This window comes from Lampetra planeri, chromosome 1, assembly GCF_965212315.1.
Source record: "Lampetra planeri chromosome 1, kcLamPlan1.2.h2, whole genome shotgun sequence".
NCBI lineage: Eukaryota > Metazoa > Chordata > Hyperoartia > Petromyzontiformes > Petromyzontidae > Lampetra > Lampetra planeri.
The window spans coordinates 12,222,562-12,241,813 of NC_136107.1; the positions used below are offsets into that span (position 1 = coordinate 12,222,562).

General features: G+C 39.6%; 1 protein-coding gene across 1 annotated transcript; it reads left to right on the forward strand.

The window, feature by feature from the left end:
- Window positions 1-365: 365 nt before the first annotated feature.
- On the forward strand, window positions 366-17,273 carry LOC144717895 (ATP-citrate synthase-like). Its single transcript, XM_078593670.1, has 28 exons — window positions 366-559; window positions 3,223-3,384; window positions 4,950-5,072; window positions 5,371-5,433; window positions 5,938-6,128; window positions 6,741-6,820; window positions 7,041-7,171; window positions 7,383-7,501; window positions 7,702-7,838; window positions 8,047-8,108; window positions 8,306-8,423; window positions 8,737-8,891; window positions 10,010-10,115; window positions 10,417-10,558; window positions 10,870-11,038; window positions 11,182-11,286; window positions 11,407-11,603; window positions 11,774-11,855; window positions 11,946-12,056; window positions 12,276-12,403; window positions 12,754-12,847; window positions 13,002-13,156; window positions 13,625-13,775; window positions 14,346-14,489; window positions 14,722-14,835; window positions 15,156-15,238; window positions 15,363-15,439; window positions 15,631-17,273. The coding sequence occupies exons 2-28, from the start codon at window positions 3,226-3,228 to the stop codon at window positions 15,723-15,725; spliced, it is 3,291 nt and encodes a 1,096-aa protein (XP_078449796.1). The 5' UTR covers window positions 366-559; window positions 3,223-3,225; the 3' UTR covers window positions 15,726-17,273.
- The last annotated feature ends 1,979 nt before the right edge of the window (window positions 17,274-19,252 follow it).

Here is a 19,252-nt window from a genome sequence, read left to right on the forward strand (position 1 = left end):
AAGGCCGATCTTGACACCGCTGGTACCAAGCCTTTCCGACAAGTCCACTCAGCTCCACATCCTCCCGTACCGCATGAAGTCCATCTCTTCTCCAGCCCGTGTCGTGCCCGTTTGGCCCCCCTCTATCCGCCAAAACAGAAGCTGATTTGTGGGGCATGCTGTAGCCTGGGCACGCAGCCCCCCCACCCAACGCAGACCCCCTCGCGCCCCGACCGATTAACCACGCCCCCTCCGCCCCCTTGCCGCCAAGCCCCGCCCCCTTGCCACGAAGCCCCGCCCTCTTCTCGCGAAGCCCCGTCCCCTTGTCGCGAAGCCCCGCCCCTTGCCGCGAAGCCCCGCCCATCGCCCCGCCTTTCTTCTTGGCCACGCCCCTCCCGGAACCCCCCTTCATTCATTGTGGCTTGAGCTAAAGCGTTCGCCTCGGTGCAACAGAGCAATTAACAGCGTCTCGGGCGAATATCAAACGCTACTTCACGACAGCAACAACAGGAACATTTTATCCGTAATTGGGTGATTGTTTTTATCCTTGTGGTTTTCGCGTTTGTTTTAAGCCTCTACGGTAAGTTCCGCGTCACGCTTACTTAGCAGCGGTTTGACTGCACATTTGTCGCACAGTGACTTTGCTGGTTGTATTTCTAATACATGTCAGTGCTGCTCATCGGAGGATATGTGTCATTTGTACTTTATTTAGTAATAGTTTGGATTATAATCACAGATATGTCGATGTTAGGAGTCGCGACGTCTGCCAGTGATGGTGAGAGTTGAGGTTTGTCCCGAGAGACTCGGCTGACGATTTGAAGGCTTGGGCCCATTCTGAATTATGATACAGTAGACTATTAATTGATGTACTGTATACTAATAGCACTAAGAAGAACTGCATTACTCTCCACAACACACTATCTAGCAGGGTTTCATCAGACGATGCGTGATGAACCCCATCTGCTTATCGCTGAGGTCGGTTGTGTACGGTATAACACTCAGTTTGTGATGTAAGTAAGTCACTGATGTGAATAAACTGCAGTCATTTGGACGACTCGTGAGTAGATGTGGTCCGCTCACTCCACATTGCTGTGGCCGCGACTGTACTTTACTGTTATGACATACAGCAGCATCAATTGCTCATTAACTAATGGTCATTAATTTGCAATTGTCAGCACGTTATGCCAACAAACCATGAGACCCAGCTGCCATAAATAGGCTGGAAATGAATGATGGTCACGTTGCAGTGTTAAATGTGCCAACTACTTTTAATAGTGTAATGTCAGATTATCTTTTGTACATGAATTCTGTCAGCAGTGGCATTGGGCTAGCCACGTGCTTCTGATCCTATTACATGTGCTTAGTCTGTGGTGACGGATGACACTGGGCCCATTACAATTGATTAATCACAACCCATATCATTCAAAGTCAGGGACTGCACTTGCAAGTTATACTGTGCTGCATTGAAATACCAATGCTAGGCTCCTCGTAAAACGCAATAAATTTCTCACTGACTCCACGCATAATTTCGGTTTGGTTTAAATGTGGTCTTTTCCCCATAGGTTTAGTGATGAAAGTGCGTAAATCGTCACATTTACACTTAGGATGGGGTATATTATTAACATTCCATATACAGAGTTAACAAGTGTGTCATTGTGTAATTGTGCCTATGGCCAAAGCACATGGAACGCGCCCAAACATCGTCAAATCTCGGAAGCTAAGCAGCCCTGAGCCTGGATAGTGATTTGACGGGAGACCATTATGCATAATAGATGTAGGCTTCCGCCTGGCTGTATCATCAGCATATGGTAGTGCAGGAAAATCCATCGTATTTGTACAATGCTTAATCGCTTATGCTTCCCCTTCAAAACGTACTTGACCTTTGTGGTGAAGTATGGTCAAATATCCTCCACGGGGTGGCCAGGTCCACGTCACGCAGTGGATTGATAAAATGGTTATGTAATGTATTGGCGTTTCAGTATTTTAAAGCCCTCTCTCTCTCTGCATAGACTATGAGCCTTAAAACTTTACAATCGCCAAAATATTGTACTTTATACCACATCTAATACAATAAACCGTCTGCCAAATGAACCAGACTACAAAGCTGTATTGGATATCACTAGTGATCGGGCTTAGACAACTTTAAGCGAGAATTACCTGGATCTTGTGCAGTGATCACATTTCATAAGTCGGCCAAATGTATGTCATCAGTTTGTAAACCAGATTTAGCATGCACACCGCCCAGGGAAAACCTGACAACCGAGTAAACAACAACATAGGCATTGTATGTATTTTCTGTTTAAGCAAACAACGAGGTTATCTTCTCGCTCATTGCCTTTTCGATGTGGCCGTTTTACCACTGTACTGCTTGGCGTAGGGTTATGCAAATATTTGTCTTTTAAACACTCCATTATCATTTTATTTGCTTTTTTAAATGGACAGCAACTAAGGTTGTGAAAATCCATAATTTATATGGAATAGCATTTCTAAACTCCATACCGTTTCCACTTGGTGTGATTATGCACTGTAATCCAAGACCATTATCGGAGGGGCTTTACAGACACTTGGTCACTCTTGTTATAAATTTATGGCAGTAAGTTATTTACAACCAGTGTTTTTTTCTGCCTGTATAGCACAGTTCACTTGCAGTTAATTTCATGGAATGCTTGCACACAATAAGACATTGTGTCCCGTAAATTTAATGTCTTGTGTTTTTCTGTCAGGTCCCACAAAAATTTTGATAATTTATAAAATTGAATACGAGTAGTGTGACTACATACAATTATATCTTTTTTATTTTACTTAATTGCTCAGGACATTGTATTTTGGTAATTTGTATTTGACAGTAGTGTCCTTTTGCAATGAGTAATTTGCGCTTCTGTACTGTAATGGTGTTAAACGTGTCTACATTAAAATACGTGCAGCTTTTAAATGGCGAAAAACGGATTATTGCCTTGGCAACTTGTTCATTTGGTTTTAAGAAGTAGCTGTAAAACAACGTTTTCGTAATACAATTGCAGGTACAAAAGGTTTTCTCTACAAAAGAAAATATTTTATCTTATCGGTAGTGTCAGCATTTTTTCACTGATAATTATAAAGGCTTCTATGATTAATAATGTGGATGTCTTGCTTTGTTTGTGAGAAGGAATGACAAAGCTTTGAGTTTAATTAAACTGGCATGTGAATGCAGGTAAATTGAGAAATTACAGAATATAAATGGTATGCTTTTGTATTTTACTTCAGGTCATGTCTGCAAAAGCTGTTCGTGAGGCGACTGGAAAATTTCTAGTGCACAAACACCTGAGTGCTGCAGTGTCCGTTCAAAACAAATCGCGTCATGCCACCCTCACCTCCGAAACCGACTGGGATCGGCTTGTCCAGGAACATCCCTGGCTACTTGATCATGTGAGCTAAAACTGAGTTGAATTGAAAATGTTGTTACACAGTTGTGACTGAATGCTTGTGAACACACTTAAATTGTTCTGCTGAAAGTAGCTTGACCAGTGGAACCAGTATAAAGACTTGAATGTTCTACTCAAACTGGAATGTAACTTTTAACACGTTTCATGTAGACATATTTAGTTAATTTAATGTACAGGGGTGTTGGACGGGTTGGACGAGTAGCGATCAATATTGTTGATGCGAAACGAAGCATCCATCTATCAAATTAATTTATCCGTGAGCCCAACATACGTTAAGCATTCAGTTAAGGGTGACCCCTGCGGCCATTCGAGGCAACTGCATTCATCATCATCAGCCATGGTCAAACTTCCGCTTGTTGAAGGCCCACTGCAAGCTGCAGCCACCTCTTGCAATTTAACACGTAGGCTTTCGCGACCAGTATTCATCATATAGGTTTTTGGGTTAGATCGCGTTATTCATAAATGTGTTCCAACCCTCCACCAAACGACACGGCCAATCAGTAAAAAGTGTCACGTTGACAAAAGACAAATAGTTCACTACTTTAGCCCATCGGTGTGTTGAAGAGTGAATCCACAACATTTACAATTTGAGTACGACGTTTCGCTGGAAATTACATCCAGCATCTTCGGGCGATTTACCAGAATAGTGAAGCCATCCACCTGCTTCCGGATGACGTCATCATTGTTGAACCTCATCACGTTTCGAGATCACAGGCAGGTGTGGGGGTGTATGCAATTATGTAATAGATCAGATCAGCCACTTACCATGTGACTCACTTGTAAGGAATTGTAATGTGTTGTGTATTACTTAATAATACGCTTCCAGGCTGCACTGAGTCTGTAGCTATCAGAGTGGTTGAAATTATTTGAATTCTCAATTTTGATTGATTTTCTAACTCGTCTTGGCCAGTAATAATTAGTTCTGCATAACACTCCAACGTTATCAAAATCAATTGAATGTCCTTGGCAAACATTTAGCATGTGACTCAACCCTGACGCCTGTATATTTAGAGTTTACATGTTCTCCCCGTCGTCACGTGAATTTCTCTCCGGGTCCACTGATTTTTCCCTCCACATTTAGAATCAACATGCGTTTGGAGTATATATAGCTCGGTGGGCTTTTCCTGATAAAATAAATAGTTGATTCTTAATAGTTGTAGTTTTACATTTATTCAATAATTGAATGTCCTCTGGGTATTCTGTTAGTGACCATCTCTCCACATTAAAGAGTGAATGGCACGCGTTTCCCAAATGTAGAAAAGGAAAATTAAGAATATTAGTGAGCAGTGGCACAATGATTCATCCTCCCTATTAGTTATCTGTCGTTCTGAGATGTATTCCGGCAACAGCTTGTCTAAGTGTCAAGTGATATCTGAACCAGTCCTGGGTCCTTCGCACTTCACCAACCTGCACTTACCAATGTCGCGAAGAGTGATTAAACAGCCACCACAACCACAAAGGAATAGGAATCCTTCAACCAGCAGTGGATTGACAAAAGGGATGTAAGTTACTTTTTTTATCAAATACTCCTTGTTGCTTTTGTTGCAGAGGCTGGTGGTGAAGCCTGACCAGCTAATTAAGCGCCGTGGAAAGCTTGGACTGATTGGCGTCAACTTAGATTTACAAGGTGTACAGGAGTGGATTAGAACGCGAATAGGTCAGGAGATCCAGGTCAGTTTTTGTTTACACAAATTAAGCTATTCATCATGAAGACATTTAACTGAGCTTACAATGAGCAGGTTATTAATGTTGTGAAGGATCAGTGCTTGCACAGCTTGTGTGGTTTAGCTATATATGATAGCAGATTGATTTTATTTTTGATGTTATGTTTACTCATAGTTTTCAATGTCCGCTTACAGATAATTGGATATTTTATCATCGTGGTTTTACCAGAAGGAATTGTTAAATTAATTTATTCTGATAAATAAATGCTGAATAATCACATTTTCTTAATATTGTTTTGTTTCAGGTTGAAGCAGCTTCAGGCATATTGAAGAACTTTATAATTGAACCTTTTGTACCCCACAAACAGGTAATATGATAAAATAAGCAATTTTCTCCAAATGATAGTCATCAAGAAATATCAATTCATTCGCTGTTTATATTAGGGTAGTATATATACCATAACATTTTAATGCAGTTGATAGCCTGGTTCACTGGCTTGTAGCAGATTGTATACTGTGCACTGAATAAAAATACTGAACATTAAAAATGCATGTCAAAGTTTAATTTGTGTCCGAAACTTGTTTTTATTTACAATGTATTTTTTTAAAATATTTTTCAGCTCAAGCTGATGTTTATTCACATTACAGAGTTTACAGGCATCGTGTATCAGTTTCTAAATAAATACATGAATGTTAATTTTTGATAAGTAAAGATGCCCTTAATACAATTTTCATATTTAACATTCCACTTTTTGTAAATATTGAATGTACTTTTCGTTATTTAGTGAAGGCTTGATTTCAGTTAATATTAAAGTTGTAGATTATTTATTGCATGAGATGTCATTGAGTTCACCGCCTACCGTTTCTGGCAGGAGGAGGAGTTTTATGTGTGCATTTACGCAACCCGCGAGGGTGATGTGGTGCTCTTCCACCACGAGGGAGGGGTCGACGTGGGGGATGTGGACTCCAAGGCTCTGCGCTTCCTAGTGGGTATTGACAAGGGCCTGACGCAAGAACAGGTGAAGACGCAGCTTCTGGTGAACGTGCCTGGTCCCCGCCAAGAGTGAGTACAGCAATGCTAGGCTGGTTTTGTCCATAAGATAATGGACAATGTATAATATTCCTGATGGAGATTTGTTAACGCCTTCCAACTAAGGTTGAAAGCATGAATGCATGAGTGCTGACCCTGCTTGTCTGTCAATCCATCTGTCTGTAGGGGGTAGATGGGCACAATTGTTCTAGAGAAAACTAACCAAATTGATTGAAGGGTCGTCATGAACTTGGTGATAAAACAGCACTCAAAGGATTATATCTGGCAGTCAAGGCTATGATGTCATCACATGTAACTTGATCTCATGTCCCACAGCTTGAAAAGTTAGTTATTATTGCTAATTAAACTCCTCTAAGGACAAACGCATGTTGTTGAAAACTGTTACATAATCCATGTGTATCATGAGTTTTATTGTAATTGAGTGAATAATGAAGTAAACACATGAACAATGATACGTTTTCATATTTTTTAAATACAATTTTTCTAATTATTGTTAAACAAAGATGTGTATTAGAATGTGTACCAACGATTTAAAATAAAACACGTTTTAATTTAATTGAAAGAATGTTTTTAAAATATTAGTCACTCATAAATGCAGTAATTAAAGATGTCTGCTTTTTTCAGGGTTCTAGCAAGTTTTGTCACTGAGCTCTTCAAGTTGTTTGAAGACCTATACTTCACTTACCTGGAGATAAATCCACTCGGTATAGTGCACCTATCATTGTCTAATTTTGTCTGCCTGCTTACCTTTGCCACCATCCATCTTGCCAAGCACCTTACGACTTGCCCCTCACCTACCCCCATGCTTTTTGACAGCATATTAATCACCATAATTGTTGTGTACTAAACTGAAGCATAGCTTAATCAGTTGTTTCTGGTGTACTGCAGGGTGTAATGCAATGATGTGTTGTTTGTGTGGTGCAGTTGTAACAGATGATGGGGTGTATGTGCTGGATATGGCTGCCAAGTTGGATGCCACAGCAGACTATCTCTGCAAGGCCAAATGGGGCGATATTGAATTTCCACCCCCATTCGGCCGTGAAGCCTACCCAGAGGTAATAAACTATCTGACACGGGCATATTTTGTTTCCTGGTCTCAATAATTGCACATAAATATTCACAGATAAATGTTGTATCAGGTGTGCCCTGTTTATCCAGTGTTATATAAGTATGTTTTGCATTTCAAAATGATTCCAATGCCCTTATGGTTTAGAGACAGTCTACATCTAATAGTGTATTCACAGTACTGGTTTTATATGTGAATAGGAAGCGTACATCGCTGATCTCGATGCGAAGAGTGGTGCCAGCCTGAAGTTGACCATCCTAAATCCCAGGGGTCGGATCTGGACCATGGTAGCTGGTGGAGGGGCATCTGTCGTCTACAGGTCTTTGAAAATGTTCAATTTGCTTAAAAAATATATACATTTTTACAATTTCGTATTGATAAATGCTTTCAATATAACTTGTTTGAGTCTTATTTCAAACGTCACCGGCTGTACTTTTGAATGTCAATTTACGCAATTGATGCATATTTTGTCACTTAATTTGAATATGTCCTTCCTCTATTTTATTCTCATTCAAATAGTGACACCATCTGTGATCTGGGTGCAATGGAGGAGCTTGCTAATTATGGAGAGTACTCTGGTGCACCCAGCGAGCAGCAGACATATGACTATGCCAAAACCATCCTGTCACTCATGACTCGTGAAAAGCACGCAGATGGTAAGTGCACATCCCTGATACAGAGCATTTTGCTTCCTGGCAGTAAATGCAGGGTCTATAGGATACGTTACCAGAATAATGTGAATTGTTTAAATTCATCTTATCAATGAGAGGCCCTATTGAACATTTTTGAGAAAATATCCTTGGTTTTCTGGCTCTTAAAAGGTCAAACGATGACTTCTGTTACATCAGACTAATTTTCTTTCAGGGAAAGTGCTCATCATTGGAGGAGGCATTGCTAACTTCACAAACGTCGCTGCAACCTTCAAAGTACGTTGTTGCCATTATATTTTACATTAGAATTAAACAGATCCCAAAGTTTATTAATGACCATAATTGCAACTTTAAATTGAAATACCTTTCATGCAAGTAATTTAGATTTTTTTTGTTGAGTGTGGTTTTGATGATGTTCATGTAAAATTCATTGTGGCGCTTGAGAATCTTTAATCTATTTACTCACATGACAGGGCATTGTGCGAGCAATCAAAGATTTCCGGGCTCGTCTAAAGGAAAATGGCGTGAGCATTTTTGTGCGACGTGGAGGCCCCAACTACCAAGAGGGCCTTCGTGTCATGCGCGAAGTTGGTGAGTTTTGTTTGAATTAAGATGCAGTAATACAGAAGGCATTGGGCAGTACCATTGTACATCATTCGGGATTATGGATAATTCGGCAAGGACAGAGCCCCATATGTGTTGAATTAACAAAGGTTTACTGTATAAATAAAATAAAATCACCAGACATATTTGCTGAACCACAGATAATCCTGAGCCTAAATGCCAGAATTATTAACATTAAAAAGCAAAACTATTTAAAAACAAAATCGAATGAGTAAATTAAATGCATTGCACTGAGTGAGTTGATTTTTGTAAGGCTATTTCTTATGCATATAACCAACAGGTCAGACAACAGGCATTCCAATCCATGTGTTCGGCACGGAGACGCACATGACGGCCATAGTGGGAATGGCGCTGGGGCTGCGGCCCATCCCGGACACCACGCCAGCGGAGGCTCACACTGCCAACTTTCTCCTGAATGCTAGCACGCAATCCGCAGTGAGACTCAACACATGCAACTTTTATTCTTAGATTTTTTATGCTTAAAATTGTGTATCTTCTATGAATATTATTATCTACAATCAGAAATTGTATTACAGTTGATCCAATACAGGAAGGTGGCAATCTAAAAATTAACCAAACAAAGCTATCGTTCCAAAAATGTTGGTATACCAGTGAGGGCATTGGCTAATTCCAATTTATGTTTTTGCATCTTAGCTAAATTCACATCTCCGAGCAAGTGTGTTGTCTATGAGTTGATGTGCGCACTGTAAAGAAATGTAGTTTCTAATGTGCTACATCGATGATGTGGGCAATGATGTTTCATCAAATAGTAATCTGATTTAAACAAAAAAATTGTCACAAGATGAATGCTATTTATGTATTCATCTGTCTATCCATGGCTGGATTTAGGTTCGTATTTCATAGCAATTATCTTTGTTGCTTGCCAGTGTAGAATATTTATTCACTATTAACATGGAGTTATGCAATATAGCAATATTTCAAGTTCAAAAGCGATAATGAGATGTCAAAAAATTGGGAATAGGTGGCAATACCAATGAAAAAAATCTGACGCATACTACCATGGCAATTAGCCACATTTTGGCGATGCACATTTTTTTCCAACAAGTAAATCAGGTCCTAATTATGTATTAACATTAATAGATTCTGTAGGTTGTTTACATTGAAGATGATGATAACTCAATTAAATAATTAATTTTGCTTAAGATATAGACACTGTACACTTTAGATATGTAAGTAAGCCTCTTGTAAAATGTGCAATCCATGAATTTATATAAATGTCAAGTTTTGGTTTTTATTTGCTAACATCACAAGTATTTCAATTATCACTAATATGATATGTTGATATAAATGTAGCAAAATATTTAATCTATACCATTATGATTGTCTCCCTTGTTGACAAATATCTTAACTCAGATTTCATGGCAAATGTGCAAAATGATAGTGCTCAGTACAAAGTGAGCACAGGCCAAGTTGAAGTCTTTTGCAATGTTGGCATTTCAGACTGTATGGTTTATGTAGAAACCGCGTATGAATCGTGGCAAGACCCCGTATTGGTCATGTCGACAAGCCATATGATCTTCATCCATCCACAGAATACACCTGCTGCGAGTAGAAAGGGCTCTGTTTCAGAGGGTAACAGGAGCCAGGGCCGCAGGCACAGGTGCATGTCTGGGGAGCACCCTGGTGCAGCCACCCCTCGTGAGTTACTTCTCAAAATGAGTCTTGTAAACTTCATATTTAGAGCAATGTGTGTGCCATCCCACATAATAAAATGTGAATATAATGCTAGGTTCTGCTTTTTCATAATTTGGGCTTGCAATTTTGTGAAAATATCGCATTAAGCCATCAATGCTTATATTAATAGGACATTAACTTCCATAGGTGTAAACATAATTAAACTTTTAGTAAGTTTATATGTTCTTGACAGATTAAATGGTTTTATACTTTAATTCCAAAAATGTATGATGTGTATGTATAATTTTCACTTTGTTTTTCACAGGTAAACTGACAAAACTGTTTGGGAATCATACCAAGTCCATAATCTGGGGGATGCAGACACGTGCTGTGCAGGGCATGCTGGACTTTGACTATGTGTGCTCCCGTGAGGAGCCATCTGTTGCTGCCATGGTCTACCCTTTCACGTGAGTAAACAGCAAGCATCAATATATTTCCCAACAGGTTTAGTTGCCTTAAAATAAATATGCTGACAAAATGGCCAATAAAATCAAAGGTTTTGAAACAGGACCCTGCATTTGTGCACAAACCCACACTTTTTATATTGTTTTAAACTTGGTTAATCGCACATGACCAATTATTTGTACTCAAAATGGAATCCTTAAATAAGTCTGACAGTTTGAGGCAACTGCTTAGATCTGTATTCTCTTTTAGTCTTACTACCTTTTGCAGCCAAGAATAATTATCTTGTTACTTTGACTTTTTATATTGTGAGCAGTGGTGACCATAAGCAGAAATTCTACTGGGGCCATAAGGAGATCCTGATTCCAGTCTACAAGAGCATGGCTGAGGCTATGAAGAAGCATTCCGATGTGGATGTTCTCATCAGCTTTGCTTCTCTGCGCTCTGCCTATGACAGCACGGTGGAAACGTTGGGCTTTCCACAGGTGCACATCTCATTTTCGAGTATTCATTACATTGATTGGAAATTGTGAAGTTGGCGTTAAACATTTAATAAGCTCTTTTAATTCACTTTTGAAAAACACTTTTATGTCTCTTTGTGTTGTGCACTCTTGTCATTTGTGTGCAGATTCATACGATTGCAATTATTGCCGAAGGTATTCCAGAGGCCCTCACTCGGAAGCTGATAAAAATGGCGAATGAGAAGGGCGTCACCATCATCGGACCAGCCACGGTAAACGAAGTGCGCCTATTAGCACTGCTGTTTATCAGCTGTTATTTACACGTTATTCCTAAATGTCTTCATAACATATTTCACTGACTTTGCATACTTCATTGAATGTTATGTTTCCAGGTTGGTGGGATCAAGCCAGGCTGCTTTAAGATCGGGAACACGGGTGGCATGCTGGACAACATCCTAGCCTCCAAGCTGTACCGCCCGGGCAGTGTGGCATACGTGTCTCGCTCCGGCGGAATGTCAAACGAGCTCAACAACATTATCTCGCGCACAACAGACGGCGTGTATGAGGGTGTGGCGATCGGTGGGGACAGGTGTGAAAATTATAGCCTTTCTCACTATGTTCCTAGAGGGTAACAGGGATTTGTTTTGGGTTGTGATGCAGCTTTTAGAATTGTGACCAGTACAGCAGGCTTAACTCACATTTACATTTGAGCCTGTTTTATACATGAATCATTTGAGTTTTTTTCATTTATTACTGCAGATACCCTGGCTCCACTTTCCTTGAGCATGTGCTCCGATATCAAGACACTCCTGAAGTAAAGATGATCGTCTTGCTGGGGGAGGTACATCAAATTTTTCTTGTGATCTAATTTCGTTAATTAATAGCATGATCCGGTTGCTATATTCATTGCATGTGTTTTATTGTACGGCAGGTGGGGGGCACAGAGGAGTACAAGATTTGCCAGGACATCAAGGAAGGCCGTGTGACTAAACCTGTGGTGGCGTGGTGCATTGGAACCTGTGCCACGATGTTTACATCTGAAGTAATTAAATAACTCAAACATTTTATATCAAAGTACTTAATTGTAACAAACGTACAGTAAAATAAATTTGTATTGGGATATTGTATACATATGAGATAAAAACATGGATACATATAAAAATCTTTGGTTGTTTACAACAATTGTACAAAATATTTCTATGCCTTTTGTATTTTCTGACGTTCTTCGTGTTTATGTTTTGGAATTTCCTATTGTGCCCAGGTCCAGTTTGGCCACGCAGGCGCCTGTGCCAATCAAGACTCTGAGACTGCTGTCGCCAAGAACGCAGCTTTGACTGAAGCGGGGGCTTATGTCCCAAACAACTTTGATGAACTAGGAGATAAAATAAAGCAAGTTTTATGATGAGGATAGGTTGTCCCCTTTTTTCTGGCAACAAACAGGTGTTAAGATGTTAAAACACCAAACTGAAACCTTTTACAAGGAATCATGTCTGCATTAACCACGATACTTGTGGTCAGAATGCAAACAAAAAAACACTGATAATATATGAATTCTTTGAAACTGATTGGTCCACACCAGAGACAGCTTTCTTCGTCTCAAAACGGTGTTAGACCAGAGGACGCCAAAAGGCGTTTTATGATATTAAAATGCATAGCTTATTGTCAATGTAGAATAAACAATATTGCAAGTTAAAAGTTTGTATATGTTAAACGCTAACATGAATGCTTTGTGCTGTTAGGGCTGTGTATGACGACCTTGTGCAGCAAGGAGTGATCGTCCCAGCACCAGAAGTGCCTCCTCCAACTGTACCCATGGATTACTCCTGGGCCAGGGTGCGTGTGCATTCCGAGCTTATGTCCAGCTGTTCAGATATCCTGCAATTACTGTATGATACAAATAAATATATACATTTAAACCTGGAGTCATGAAGCCGTTTACAGGTAAACAAATTATTGAGGCTGTTTTTACAATTGTATATTTACGCAGGAACTGGGCCTCATCCGCAAGCCAGCATCCTTCATGACAAGCATCTGCGATGAGCGTGGCCAGGAGTTGGTCTACGCGGGCATGCCCATCACGGAGGTATTCAAGGAGGATATTGGCCTGGGTGGGGTGCTCGGCCTCCTTTGGTTCCAGCGCAGGTATGCTTCACAAGATGTAATTTCCTTGTCGACTGTATAGCAACAGTTTTTTACCTACCCTTGCAAAGGAAACCTATGGTACCAAATGTTTTCATCACTAGACTTTTACCAATTTTAATTGTGCTTATTTTCATAGTATTATCAGCGCTATACCGTCGTACAAATATGCGCATTGTAGCAATGCCTGTGTTACACTGTCTATTTAAAATATTCATCACTAGACGTTATTAAATAAAGTTGCATTAATATAAATTAGCTACCAGTGAAGGGCGCTGTTTGGTGAGAAGTGATGACATTTGACTTTTAACATCTTAGTAAATTTTGTGCTTAATTAAATTATTCCCATACATAATTACATTTGTTTCTCTTGACGTTTCCGTGAAATAAGACATTAAACGTAATGCATAATTATTATAGGATATGCAATGCTTGGAAGGAAAATGACGTTGCTTATGCTTCCGTGTGCAGCTTGCCCAAATACGCCAGCAAGTTCATTGAGATGTGTCTCATGGTGACGGCTGATCACGGCCCTGCTGTGTCAGGCGCTCACAACACAATCGTGTGTGCTCGCGCAGGCAAGGACCTGGTCTCCAGCCTCACCTCCGGGCTGCTCACCATTGTGAGTCCCTTCACAGCAGAGCTGCCTCTTCATACCACATTCTAATAGACTATGAGCCAGATCCAAAATGGCAACCATATCTTTAGTAGTACCAATTTATTTATACGGCTAGTAGTGAATTACTTGATAACCCACTCATTTTAAATGTTTAGCACAATTCACTGTCATTTGCCACACTAAAACTGGAACCACTAAAGTTAGGCTACCTCAAGTGGTACCGGCAAGTGAAATAACTGCTCTCGGCTCATGGACTATAAGCCGAAAGTCATATTATTGCATGGCCATGGCTGCTTTAATTTTATATCTCCACACATTTCTATTCCGCGCCTCTTCTCTAAACACATCCACCGTCTTCAAATCTCATTTCACATCCTTCCATCTCACCTGTCTCCCTCTACTCCTTCTGCCCTCATACTCGGGTCTATTCACACTGGTTCCTAAAAGAGTATGTTAAGTGGTGGGATAATTATGTGTCTAATTTATTAACTGGTTTAATGTTTTCACTTAAAAAATATGTCCGTGCATTAAAATATAACATTTGGTCTGTTTGATTCTTTCCCCTGCAAACAGGGTGATCGTTTTGGAGGAGCTCTGGATGCAGCAGCTAAACAGTTCAGCCATGCATTTGACAGCGGTCAGATCCCCATGGACTTTGTTAATAAGATGAAAAAGGAAGGAAAGCTCATCATGGGCATTGGCCACCGTGTCAAGTCTGTAAGTAGTTGCTGGTGCAACAAAAGCAGAAATATTACACAATTATCATTACTACTTGCTAAGTGCTTTTATGTATAATTAGTAGTGTGAATATGATGATCATGAACATGGTGCGAATTTATTTTTTCACTGTTGGTGGTTTTGAAATGTAAATACCACTTGTATAAATAATGACAATATTGGCAATAACAATGGTCAGTGGAATAATATTAACCTTTGTGCACACCCACAGATTAACAATCCAGACGTGCGGGTACAGATCTTGAAGGAATATGCGCAACAAAAATTCCCGGCAACACCACTGCTAGACTATGCCCTGGAGGTGGAGAAGATCACCACATCCAAGGTGTGAACGAGATGATAATAACGTCCTTACAGTTGGTATCTGCTACATTTATTTGTATTTCACGTTTTGTTTATTTCAATTTGTATTCCTTAAAACTGATTGAATGCCCGCTCGGATGCATCTTATTTTGTACAACACACTTATGTCTCCAACAAAACAAATTAAAGTTCATATATCTTTATAAAAGTAGCTTTTGATTTGATGCAAGATGGCTGCTTGGAAAATATTAGCTACTACCTTGTGTGTCTTCCCTATTACTTCACTGGGTATGTTTTCACTGCAAGATCTTTACAACTGTGCATCTGTATCATCCAATTTAGAAACCCAACTTGATCCTGAATGTGGATGGCCTGATTGGTGTGGTGTTTGTTGATTTGCTGAGGAGCTGTGGAAGCTTCACAAGGTAACCTGCTCTGACAATTTAATTCAGATGGAGAAGTTTATTTATTGTGATTATTGACTTCGTTGTCATGTCTGATTTTCCTTCGCTGTATTCTTTGTAGATTTGAATATTGTTGTAATTTCAGGGAGGAGGCAGATGAGTATGTGGAGATCGGAGCACTCAATGGAATCTTCGTCTTGGGTAGAAGCATGGGCTTTATTGGTAACTTGAGTTTAGGTTTTTTCATACCTTGCACATTTATAGTTACAATTCAAAATATGTCGCAATCGCTCTTAAATGTCACTCTAAGTTTGCTCGTTAAATTTAAATACTTGTGCAAATTTATCTTTGTGTTTTGCCTCTGCCTGGGTATGATTTCACCAGCAAAGCTTCACTTTGTGTTTACTACACAGGGCATTTTCTGGACCAGAAGCGCCTGAAGCAGGGTCTCTATCGCCACCCATGGGATGACATCTCCTACGTCCTGCCTGAGCACATGACCATGTGAATCCAACTTATTGCCATGCTGCAATCAGGGTCTTAAACTCAAATACATTTTATTTTATTCCGTACTTTTGGAAAGTATTTATATTTTATGGATGTGAAGTAATTTTATTAAGTTTTTCACTCATTTACTGGTCTAATGTCTTGGCGTGCATTGAGTGTTCATTATTTGCAACTGTGCATGTGGTATACAGCTGGCGAACGTGATGAGGAATATACAAAAATGCTTTTAAGTATAAAAGTATCCTCAATATTTACTCATTGTTTTACTGAAAATGCTCCATATTAGACTACCTACAGTATATCAAGCTGGGTTTCTTCTGTTTCCATCACTTGTGCTTTACTTTTTTGCACTTTCTATTAGTTAATAGTATAATTGTTAAAACACCCTAAGACTCATGTTTCGTGGTGGTCAAAACTGATGTCTTTAGATTTGCAAATGTGGATAGTAAACCATGCATTAGCTAAATTGCAGGGTTTAGAAAACATTCCTTTCAATATAGCAATGTTAAATGATAATAAACCAATGTTTTTCTTATAGTGCTGTAGATAATGCTACACAGCACAAATTAAGCTTATGGCGGGACCCCGGGGTCCCATAAGCCCCCGGCTCTCGCATAAACTGCGTTGCGACGTCATTTTATGTCTGTTGAAGGCAAACGATACGGCAATCTATCCCTCTCGACCAGCTCTCTATGATGCGCTAATCAACGTTTCAAAGTTTTGTTCATGACTATGGCAATTTTGGCAACGACGGGTGCTTTGTGAAGAACGAGAGGATTGATTGCTGGTGGGTCGTGGCGTTTATGTGCACGGTGGGACGCAGTCGCCAAAAATTAATTACGATTTTGACTTCTGTTTTATTCGGGACCCCAGGGTCCCGCCATAAGGTTCAAATGTCACACAAACCATTCTCCAAAGTACTATGTTCCATAGTGATCAGTTGACTACCTGATTTACATATGTAATGTTTGCTACATCACCGATTTAAAATCCATTCAGCTTGTAGGTGCAACATTGCTAAATTTGAAATTTACTGGCAAGATACTTAGAGGGTATAAAATTATTATCTATTAGGATATTTTTGGACATTTAAAGGAAACTGTTATGTTAACTTTGTGGGGGTATGATATTTTTTTAAGTTGAGGTTCAGCTTAGGTGAAAAGCTGTGAATGCTGAGAAATACTTTGGTGGGCAACATGAGGCCCAAGACATTCTAGACAATGGACTACATACAGAACTTAAAAAAAGTAATTGTACTCAAATGTGGAAAGTTGTATTGGCCTCTGAATAGTTCCAAAGATAATGAAAATGATTTAAGGTAATTGGTGATCTTTTGTGACGTTTTGGCTGCTGTCTTATTGACAATCTTAATTATTTTCGTTTTTAAGTATTTCTATCTTATGAAAAAGTTACCATGCATTTGTTTTTTTATTCATTACAAGGGCAGTAAACATTGGAATTGTATGTTTGCTACATTCAAATACGTTCTTATTTTGCTGTTTGGTGTGTTTAAACATTTTAAAGAATAAATTCAGTTGCACCTGTCAAATACAGCCATTCCTGTCGATCTATGTGTGTTTTGTACGTTGTTGTGGCTTTGTATAATGTTCATAAAACACCTAACATGTTTAGCTGCCAACAATAACTGGCATGTGCACAATTATCCTGACAATGTACACTCGTTCATAACCCACTTGAATCACAACTATTTACAATACTTTACAAGTATGCATCATAAGGTCGCACTCATTGCACAAAAAGTCCTTGCCACAAATGAACCACAATACCCATAATGTGTTTTGGGTTAGATCGCATAAATATAAATGTGTCGTTGAACCCACCACCACCCGACAAGGCCAATTATGTTTTTCACGTAAACAGAACATGCCACATCGTTGCTAGTACAGCGCACCGGTGTGTTGGAGGGCAAATCCACAACATTTACAACCCGAGTATGACGTTTTGCCAGTAATTGCAACTAGCATCATCAGGCGGACAACCAGATTTGTGGAGAGATCCTGTTTTGTTCCTTAGGAATATATTTGATGACGTCACTTGTGAGCCCTTCACGTGCGAAGGGGGGGAGATTAATGAATGCATATACATTACAATGGGTATCCATTACCAGTTGGGTTATTCACATTATGCATGCACATTGTTCTTGTATTTCCTGTCGTTTGTGTGCACTAAAATAGCAGTACCTATTATTGTTTGTGCACCGGTAATCCACAACGTATAAGCATGCATTTCAACAATGTATTATTTGATTATTCGCTTCCAAGCAGCACTAAGCCTGTAGCTATTCGAACAGTATATAAAACAAATCTCAATTTCGATAGATTATCTAATTAATATTGGCCAGTAGTAACTAGTTTTGTACAGAACTTCAACTTTATCAAAGTCAATTGAGTGTCCTTTTGGCACGCATGTTCTGCCACTGCCGACAATTGTATTTGGGAGTATTTCATATTCCTTTGGTGTTCTTTTAGTCTCGTGCTGATCATTCGTTGTGTCTGCCCAACATAGTATTTGCCACAAGTGCAATTAATCCGATACACACCTTCTGTTGATAGCTTCGGTAATACATCTTTAGTACCAGATATTAGCTTTTGTATTTTATGTCCCATGCCAAATCTGACTCGGATGTTTTGTTTTTCCCAAAATCTGGCGAGTTAAGTTACTCCCGCAATTCACGGTATTTTATTAGTTTAAATTACTTGGTCAGTTTCCACTCTCGTGTGATTTAATTTAATTCTGGCATTCAGTGCCCTGGTGATTTGTGCATCATTGTAACTCAATTGGTCATCCTCGAAAATTCTGGTCATCCTCGCAGTGGCTTTTGGCTCACCATCGTACAAAGACGGTCACTACATCGTGTGCTTTCAGATGCACTTCTGCAGCCTTTTAGAATGCTCTTGCAATATTTGTAAGGCACTCGAGCTATGCACTTTTAAATCTAGATTGAAAACTCTTTTTTTTTAGAACTGCTTTTTGTTTTTCGTTCGTTGTCCCCCTGTACCTCCAATTAGCAGCATCGTTTGTGAAGATTGTGGAGGCCTAATCTGTTTAGAGAGAAACATACATTTAAGAACCATACAACTGATAACCTACCATCATGAACAATGGCCAATCCACTGCTGGATTCCCCAAGCCATCACTGTCTCTCACGGTCCTGCAATTCCACAAACCATCGGCATATACACATTTTCTCATCGCTTTATCTCTGTGTTGGCTATCCTTTCTGGTGCGTTTTCTCCTTTGGCTGTCATTCCAACATCAATGTCTTCCATCAGCCATCCAGTCTAGTAATGCATCCCGCTCAATTCCACTTATGCAAAATAAGATACTATTGCATTTGTTCTTTGTTACATGCGCTCTTTATTTGTATTCTCTCCAAACTTATTTGTGCATATTTTAAGGTTGTATTCAATCCTCTTTATCGTTGTCATCGCAATGAGATCAGCTCATGTGCAGAAGTGATATTTATTGTAGTCGTAGTGCTGGACTGATTGATGGTGACGTATGGTG

Excerpts from the sequence above, each read along its gene's own strand:
- LOC144717895 (XM_078593670.1), top strand. The coding sequence starts at position 3,226 with ATGTCTGCAAAAGCTGTTCGTGAGGCGACTGGAAAATTTCTAGTGCAC. Across the intron at positions 3,385-4,949 it reads ATCCCTGGCTACTTGATCAT|AGGCTGGTGGTGAAGCCTGA; the intron begins GTGAGCTAAAAC and ends CTTTTGTTGCAG. Across the intron at positions 15,440-15,630 it reads TAGAAGCATGGGCTTTATTG|GGCATTTTCTGGACCAGAAG; the intron begins GTAACTTGAGTT and ends TTTACTACACAG.